Genomic DNA, 9,204 nt, shown 5'->3' on the forward strand with positions numbered 1-9,204 from the left:
GAATATTGGCATTCTTGAGAGCCGTAGTGCCCAACCTCCCCAGCATGAAGGACTAGCGTCATGGAAGTCAATTCCTCCAAATATTGCTGGAGTCCAGGCAGCAATGCGAGCAATGGGAGGTGGATGCAAACACAGACGAAGCCTCCCCAGCTCTCCTACTGCCCACTCCCACTGCATAGCCTGGTGGACTAGCACCCACCAGTCTGTGACCTGTTAACAGCACCCACTGGTCCACAACCCGGCCTCCCCACAGGCCACGACTAGCACATCTTTGGCTCAGGGGGTGGGACCCCTGTTTTAGGACACCTTCCCTGTTCTCCCAGGATCTCCACACCATGCCTTATGTGATCTGGATCCCTGTGTCTTTGCAGCTTACTGGTCAAGCCAATAGGCTTTGGAGTCAGATGTGGCCTAAACCAGAACCCTGGCCAGTGGCTCATGTGTTAGCAGTGACCCCAGGCAACTTAGCCCCTGTATCTGTAAAGGGGAGTGGGGTGTCACACCACCTCTGCCCACTAGGTGGTTTTGAAGGTGTATACCATATAAAGAACTTAGCATGGCAGGCCAGAGTCCACAGTGGTTCTTCTGATTGTCATTTTGGTATTCCTGGTCTAAAACCTCCCATTGGACTGTATGGTGCTATGGACAGCGTCCCTATGGCATGGCTTAGCAGTGATTTTCAAAGCTCTGACCTCAGGCTTTCAGGGCAAGGATCAGAGGCTGAACAAGGCCTCAGGGCCTCTGCTTCTACTCTAGCAGTTTCCTGGTGTTGCTTTTTTCTGTGTTGTATGAGGTTTCAGATCTCCCATGACAGACAGGCCCAGCCACTAAAACTAGGTTTGGAAGTGCCGGATCCAGTCCGGTGAACAGGGTGAACGAAGGAGCAACGCAGAGGATAAAGAAAGAGACAGACACAGGAGTACCGGAAGAGGGACTCAGAACCTCAAGGGTTGAGAACCTAGACGCTTTATTTTACAGAAAATTTATACTTTTTTAAAAGAATTATTTAATTCATTTTTTTAGACTTATTTAACTTTATTTATTTTAATTTTGATCAGAGAGGGGCAGGGTTAGAAAGAGAGGCAAAGTGAGAAAGCAAGCTGCCAGGTCCAAGACTCGAACTGCAGTTGGCTATGCAGAAGTTCAGCACCCCTACACACCATGCCACCTGTTGGCCCATTATTTTTATTTTAATTTGACCAGAGAGAGAGAGAGGGACAGTGAGAAAGCAAAGATCCAGGACTTGAACCATGACTAGCCATGTGGGAGTCTAGCACCTTCACCACCACACCACCTGCCGGCCCCAAATTTATACTATCTTAAGCAGGGAGTAAGGAGAATGTTCTCCATCTGCTTCATGAAGAGCTGCAGGCTCTTGAAGAAAAATGAACTCATAGGCCATGACTATTATCTGGGCAAACAATCCTATGGTTCCCGGCAGGGGGACAATGCATAGATTCTTTCCTGTTGGGTCTGTCTTGAGATTAATGACCCACAATTATACATGCTCATCTCAGTCCAGTGTTCCAGACTTCATGCTCCCAAGACTGTCCCAACTGGTTGCTATGCAATGTGTTTCCTCGTTCAATCTTGTTTTTCTCTTGGTTACATCCTTATTCCATCACATGGTTCCCAGCAGGAAGTGCCTGGTTTTGAAGCTATGTGGGCTCTCAGTGAACTTTGTCGGAGGTGAGGGGGACGTATGGCATGACTGAGAGTGAGAACTCAGAGCTCAGGAGCTGGTTAGCAGAGCGAGGCTAAAAGCCTGGCCCTCACTGCTTTATACTGTGATTATGGAGGCTGCAGGGACATGTGCAAAGTCCAGACCTGAGGGGCTCTGGTTTCCAGTGTTTGTTTAAGGTTTTCTCCATGGTTCAGGGTCCGGCCACTTCCCTCACCTGCCTCTTCCCTCACCTGCCTCCACGCCCTGGGGCTGCACCCTCTAGGCGGTCAAGGGCAGGCAGGAGATGGGACAGTGAGGGAAGGATGTGTTCTTCAGGTACAGAATCCCTGACCTCGGGGTCGGGAGGCTCTGGGCCAACCACCAGGAAGCTGTGCATGCCAACGGCCCGAGCCCCTTGATAATCACAGTGGTAGCTGTCTCCAATATGGGCTGCCGCTGCTGGTTCTGAATGAGCAAGGCGCAAGGCCTCATGGAAAATGCGGGGGTCAGGCTTGGGCCAGCCAGCAGCCTCCGAGGTTAGCACAAAGTCAAAGTGTTTCCGTAGGCCCACACCCACCAGGATGTCCTCTAGCCGACGGTCAAAGTTGGAGACCACTGCCAGCCTCAGACCTCGTTGGCGACACCCCCTCAGGGTGCTCTCGGCCCCCTCTAGTACCTGCCAGCTGCAGGGGCTGCTTAAGTCCTCATATAGCTGGTCAGCGATAGGGGCCACAGCCTGGGCATCCCGGACACCTGTCAGATGGAAGGTCTGCAGGACCACATCCAGCCACCACTGGCGGGAGGTCAGGCCCTGGCTCAGGCCATAGTTAGGGAAGCTGTGGCTCTGAGCCCTGTATGCCTGCCCAAAGGCTTGTCCCAGGGCCATGGCATCCACCTCCAGCCCATGGGCCCGGGCCTTTGAGGCATATTCCTCCCCAACGGGGTGACGGAGCCTGAGCAGTGTGTCCTTCACGTCCCACGTCAGCAGTCGTATCTGCAGCCGGTGTGCCATGGAGGCGGCCAGGTCCACCTAGTTTTGTTCAGGTCCCACCGTCCAAGGGGAGGCCGAGCTTGGCGAGACTAGCCCTCCACAGCCTCAGGCTTCTCTTGCAGGCCTTGTGGTCTGATCTGCTGGCTGACACAGGCACTTTAGAAATATATTCAGTGTGAGATCCTGGAATGAGAAACAGGCAGGGAAGGTGGAAATTCAGGCCCTGAGTCAGATAGACTGGGTTCAAATTCTGGTGCTGCTGGACCAGCAGGTGATGTAGTGGTAAAGGTGCTGGACTCCCCACATGGTCGATCACAGTTCAAACCCTGGACTTGGTGGCTTGAAACTCACACCAGGCGCATATGCATGCATGCCCATCCCCCCCGGGGGGGTGATTTCTTGCTTTCTATCTCTCTGAATCTTTCCTCTCCAGCGAGCACAGACGCGCTATAGCAAGAAAACTTCTCCAAAAAAAAAAAAAAAAGTTCGGGTGCTGCCCCTTGGAAAGCATGCCTGTCTCATGTGTGAGAGAACCTCACAGGAAGCTGAGCTATAACATCCATTCTACAGCACCTGGCCACTGTGGCACAGTGGTAATGCAAGTGCCCTGCAAGGCTGATGTCATAATGACCATGGGTTCGAATCCATGCATTGGCTTGGAAACACACAGGGCACATGTGCATGGGTGCCCAGGATCCCGAGCTAGAGGGCTCGGGAAAGGGAATCATGTGTGACAAGACCTGTCCAGGGTACTTCTCTCACATACTATCATTATATATATAGGGCCAGCAGGTGTCGTGGTGGTTAAGGCACTGGAATTCTCACATGGGCGACCACGGTTTGAGTCCCGAACCTGGCAGCTTGCTCTCTCTCTCTATCTCGCTCTCACTCTCTGTCTTTCTCTGGCAAAACTCATGAAAAAATAATAAATAAATAAATGAGTAAAATAATTTTTAAAAAATATATATCAAATAAGGGATACAGTTATTAGACAAAGAACTACACAAACAAATGCATTAAAGGCAGTATGGGGACCAGCAGATGGCATAATGGTTATGTCATTGGACTCCCATGTAGTCACCCGTAGTTCAAGTCCTGGACCTGGCAGCTTAAACCTTATGCTGACAGTATGTGTGCATGAGTGCCCAAAATCTTTTTTTTTTTCTTTTGAGAGGTTTTTGCTATAGGGCGAGTGCACTTGCCAGAAAGACAGAGAGAGACAGAAAGTGAGAAATCACCCCCCAGGGGGGATGGCCACGCCACAATCCCTTCTCCATTCTCCTCTCAGGATCTTGGGCACATATGCACACGCGCCCGGCGCGAGTTTAAGCTGCTAGGTCCGGGACTCAAACTGCGGTTGACTACATGGGAACACAGTCGAATGACATAGCCATTGCGCTAACTGCTGGTCCCTGCCCAAAATCTTAAGAGGAAAATGGAGAAGGGATTGTGGTATGACCATCTCCCCAGGGGTGGGGGTGGGGGAGGAACGATTCCCTTTCTTTCTGCCTATCTCTTGTCTCTCTGGTGAGCACACGTGTCCTATAGCAAAAATATCTCTTAAAAAAATTAAAAAGGCAGTATGCACTATGATGATGTAAGTCCAGGGACCTATTCTGTTGGGTTGTTGGAAAAGTCATGACACATTTTTGCGTAGAAAAATACTTTATGACTTTTACAACGACCTAATAGTTGTCAAAAATGTCCTCAGCAAGAGGTTTCAGTGACCTGAAGAATGAGTATGCAGAAAGTAGAGGTGATTAAGTGTTCCTGGCAGTGAAAATAGCAAGTGCAAAAGCCCTGCGGCAGGGCAAGAAGTCTGGGGCTTTGAGTAGACAGGAGCCAGCTCAAGCTGGGCCTCGTAAGTGGCAGTAAGGAAACCATTATTCTGATTGCTATTACTATTAACATTATTAGCCATGTCAAGGACAGCGGGCTTGCCAATGACCAGACCAACATCCTGACTGTTGAGCAGGGAGGGACAGATGCTTGCCTAAGGTCACAGCGAGTCAGTGGCACAACCAGGACTAGAACCCAAACTTCCAGGCTCTCTGACCAGCCCTCTCTCTACCACACCATGTTCAGACATATTTGGATTTTAAAATACCTGATTTTGGTGAACCTGTACAGTACAGGACAGAGCGGGCAGTTCCTGCCTGTCTCTAACCCTCTCTGGGCCCCAGCTTCTTCATCTTTACTGGGGTTAATGACAGCTGCCAGCCTGGGAGAACAGAGAGATCAGTGACTGCATGCACAGGAAACGAACTACTCAGCCTGTTGTCCAGGGCTGGGTGCTGCCGCCTGCCCCAGTCAGGGCTGATTCAGCCAATCCTGGAACCTGAGGGACCAGAGAGTACAGAGGGCTGCCAGCTGGATCGGAGATGGGCTTGGGGAAAGTGTGCCAAGGACCTCAATTTGATTCAGTCCGGAGCTGAGGGATCCATGCAAAGACCTCTCGTTTTGCAGGTGGGTAGATGGAGGTCTGGGAAGGGGCCTGAACATGACCCAAAGCACACGGAGTCCCCAGCACGCTCAGACTAGAAAAAAGGGTTCCCACGGCGGTTTCCCTTTCTGGAAGCCGGATTGGGGCCTCTGGGCTGCAATTCAGGCCTGAATTGCTCACCTCGCTCCTCATCCCCAGGGCTCGGTGGAGGTAAGGCTAGGCTGCCCTCTCTGGGTTAAGTTAAATGCACTCTCCCCGTAGCTGCTGTCGGCAGAGTGACCTAGGGCGCAAGATGTTAGGGACGTTGGCCGGCCTCCTGGGTCCTCTTCTCCGCTCTAGCGCGCCCCCAAGCTCCACGCCCGCCGGGGCCCAGGACTCACCTGCTGGCAGGGAAGCCGGGCCAGGAGGCGGCTCCACGCGGGTTTGTGCAGACTCGGCCACCGGGGCAGAGCGGGCCTGGCAACTAGAAAGTCGGGCTCTAACTCCGCCCCGTTCACGTGGGCCGCGCCGGGAGCCCTCCGTTGCTCCGCCTTCGACCCCGCCCCGCGCCATCAGCGCTCCGCCCTCTGCCCCGCCTCTCCCGGCTCTGACCCCGGGTGCAGCTCCCAACGCCCCTCTGTCACCTCCCCTGCTCATCGCGCTCTTCCCTTTGGTCACTCCGCACCTCTCCGCCTTTGTCTCCTTATCCCCTCCTCGGTTCCTGGTTCCCCGCTCTCTCACCCTCCCACCACGCTTCTCACCGTCACTAAGCTCGCTCCACCACCCCAGGCCCTCGCGGTCCTCGTCTCCTCCCCCTTCCTTCCGCAACTCAGCCCTCCGTTGCCCCGGGGGGCCCCCACTTCCCTCGGACTGGACTCTTCTTGGAGTGCCCAGGCTGACCTGGAAATCGGGCGATTGTGTCCCGGCCGGGCTTGCAGAGCGCTGTGCTGGCCTGACCTTGGGCAAAGCTCTGCCCCTCTTTGGTCTCCCACTCCCCAGTCACTACTCAGAGGGAATTTATAGTTCAGTTGGAGACTTTACCAACTCACACAATTTGCTGAGGGTAGCCTCACCCGTACCGACGTGGCTGCTTTAATCATTCTTTTAAAGCAAAAAGAGTGTTAGCCTGTGGCATAGTGGTTAAAGTGGCTGGATCCCACATGGTCCACTGGATGGTCTGCGTGCCAACCTTGAGAAACTCACAGTGCACATGTGTGTGCATCCTGGCAGAATTTAAAATCAATCAATCAATCAATCAATCTCTCTTGGCTAAGAGGTTTCTTGTTTATCTCAAAGAACTTAAAAATACAAGTGTAGGGACCAGCAGGTGGCATAGTGGCTAAGGCGCTGGACACTCCCACATGGTCGACCACGGTTCGAGTCCTGGACCTGGTGGCTTGCTTTCTCACTTTCTCTCTCTCTCTCTCTCTCTCTCTCTCTCTCTCGGGTCAAATTTAAATAAATGAATAAATAAAATGAAATAAAAAATTCTTTTAAAAAATACAACTGTACAAAGTAAAAAGCAAAGACCTGCTCCCTCAGCTTGGTTTATTAATCAACTGCTCAGTGTCTGCTTTGCCCCCTCCTCCCCCAACCGCACCCACACACATTTTGCTTTCTCTGAGGATACAGTGGGAAACTGGGTTCTTGCCTCCAGCGACACAGGAGGGGTGGGCAAAAATCAAGTAAATCAACAAAATGGTTTCAGAAGGTGCTATGTGCTATGAGGCAATAAACCAATGTTTTGTCCACAGTTACTGAGGGTCCAGTGGGCTCTTGATGAGGTGGTCAGGGACGGAGCAAAGTCTAAATGGTAATGAGGCAGCCAGGTGACAAGCTGGCGGGAGCAAAGGTGCTGGGGCCCCAGCCTGCTTACTGAGCAAGGGCCGTGGGCTCGTGGGTGACAGGAGAAGAGGAAGACACTGCAGCCTCCTCACCTCCAGTCTTAAGCACCAGGAAAAGACACTGCAGCCTCCTCACCTCCAGTCTTAAGCACCAAGGGTTGCTGTGGTGATGATCTTGGTCAGTGCTATCAGACATTTTGCTGTTTGTTTTTAATTTGAGGATGTGTATACTCATCAGCGAGAGACAGAGAGAAGAGGAAGAAAGCACCTCCCCCCTCCCCCCCCCCCCCCCGGGGCCCTGGGCCCCTAGCACGTGGGGCATGGTCACATAGCAATCCCTTCTCCTCCATTTCTCCCTCCTTTTGGAATTTTGGGCACACACGTCTGTCATGTTTTTCAAGTTCCCATTCTAGGACTCGAACCATGCAGTTGGCTGTGCTGGATTGTCTCCCTTAACCACTAGGCTATGGAGATGGCCTGTTATCAGATGTTCTTGTAGGAGCATGAAAACATGCAGACGATTTTTTCTTCTCCCTTCCACTACTCCCCCCTCCTTTTCTTTTTGAGAGATTTTTGCTCTAGGGTGTGAGTGTTCATTGGAGAGACAGAAAGAAACACAGAGATAGAAAGAGAGAAATCTCCCCCCTCCTCCCCAGTGGGGATGACCACGCCACAATCCCTTCTCCTCCATTCTCCTCTTGGGCTTTTAGGCACGGACGCACACACACTTAGTGTCAGTTTTAACCTCCAGATTCGGGACTCAAACCCCAGTTAGCTACGTGGAATTCCAGTGCCCTAATTACTATGCCACCCGTGACCTCCCACCCCCTTTTTACTAAACAAAATCTTCTGTGTTCCAAGGCTGTTCATTGCATTCAGACCCACCTCACCCTCATGGAGCTCAGGCCTGGGAGGAGACACATAGACCTTATCCTGAGGGAGGGCTTGACTCCAGGGACTCACCTGCAAAACTGGTTTTGTGTCACATGTCTAAGTCGAGCAGTGGGGGTGGGAAGGGTGATTGGGAGACCAGAGGTCCATCTGCATTTCACAGAGGCTGAGAATGTCTGAGATTATCCACTTTTTAGGGTCATCTCAAACCTAACCCATTAGATTCTGCTCAGCCTGGCTCCCTGACCCTCTGTGAGTTCTCTCTGTTCAATTCATATTCTCTGGGCCTCAGTTTCTCATTATGCAAAATGGGGGAATTGGACAAAATAACTTCTAAGAGCAGCTCAGGCTAGCTTTTAGGTGAATTTCCAACATCATTAACTTGGCTCATTAAGCCTGTTTCTCCATGTTAATCAAACCGTAATGTCTACAGTGGGCTCAAATGAGAGCACATGGAAAAGCTCTTTGAAAAGTTAAAGATGTTTCTTTTCAGATGAGAAAATTGAGTCTCCTGAGAGGTTAGGGGTTTTGTTCAGGGCCACATATTATTTCAGCTCAGGGCTACTGCATTGCATAACTGCAGGAATGATCATTTTTATTGTCACCTATAGGAATGTGCCTCTTGGCATTGTGGTCCTGACTTAACTCTTGTCATCAGGGTTCCACTATTTTTTTTTAGAATTATTTAATTCCATTTGCTATTATTATTTTCCAGTTTGACCAGATACCGGGGTGGGGGGGGTACGGAGAAAGAGGGAAAGGGAAAGCAAGAAAGCAAGCCGCCAGGTCCAGGACTTGAACCATGGTCGGCTATGTGGGAATCCAGCGCCTGTACCACCACACCACCTGCTGGCCCCTGCTACTATTTATTTTGTCCAGGTAACTTTTTCAGTAGATGAAAATGAGACTTGAATGTCACAGGAAAGCCAGTGATAAGTTCCCAGTCCTCTAGAACAAGCTTCCTTTTGATTTGCCAGTTCAAATCTGAGTACGCGTCATGGTTCATTTTCTTCTCTAAGTCCGATAACAGGTTCGTCTGGCATGGTACTATATACCAGATGCTGGCTTAAGTTATTTCCCACAGTTTCTTACATGATGGCTTCTTCCTTGAGAGTCTCCCTCTGAAAGCAGTATGTAAATCCAGGCTGGGCCCACCAGATATGGTTCTCTTTTCTTATGCATTTTTATTCAATTATTTTTGTTTTTGCTATGGCTTCATGTAATCACTGAAGACTACAAAAATGAGAAATCATCCCAAAGGGAGAGTGGCCATACCACGATTCCTTTTCTCCAGTGTTCTCTTGGGATTAGGGACACGCATGTGTACGTGCATGGTGTGATTTTTCTAAAAGACTTTTTAATAAAACTTTATTTTATTTATTTTAATTTGACA

The 9,204-nt window shown here is 50.7% G+C and overlaps 1 protein-coding gene across 2 annotated transcripts; it reads right to left on the reverse strand.

Annotated features, from left to right (window-relative positions):
* Window positions 1-1,246: 1,246 nt before the first annotated feature.
* On the reverse strand, window positions 1,247-5,631 carry HDHD3 (haloacid dehalogenase like hydrolase domain containing 3). Of its 2 annotated transcripts, XM_027769487.1 has the most exons (3): window positions 5,478-5,631; window positions 5,278-5,377; window positions 1,247-2,837 (listed from the first exon to the last, which is right to left on the reverse strand). In XM_027769487.1, the coding sequence occupies exon 3, from the start codon at window positions 2,673-2,675 to the stop codon at window positions 1,911-1,913; it is 765 nt and encodes a 254-aa protein (XP_027625288.1). In that variant the 5' UTR covers window positions 2,676-2,837; window positions 5,278-5,377; window positions 5,478-5,631; the 3' UTR covers window positions 1,247-1,910. The 2 variants fall into 2 exon arrangements, with proteins under 2 accessions (XP_027625288.1, XP_006142821.1); XM_006142759.3 differs by lacking the exon at window positions 5,278-5,377.
* Window positions 5,632-9,204: the final 3,573 nt, after the last annotated feature.

This window comes from Tupaia chinensis, unplaced genomic scaffold, assembly GCF_000334495.1.
Source record: "Tupaia chinensis unplaced genomic scaffold, TupChi_1.0 Scaffold000081_1, whole genome shotgun sequence".
In the NCBI taxonomy this organism is placed as follows: Eukaryota; Metazoa; Chordata; class Mammalia; order Scandentia; family Tupaiidae; genus Tupaia; species Tupaia belangeri.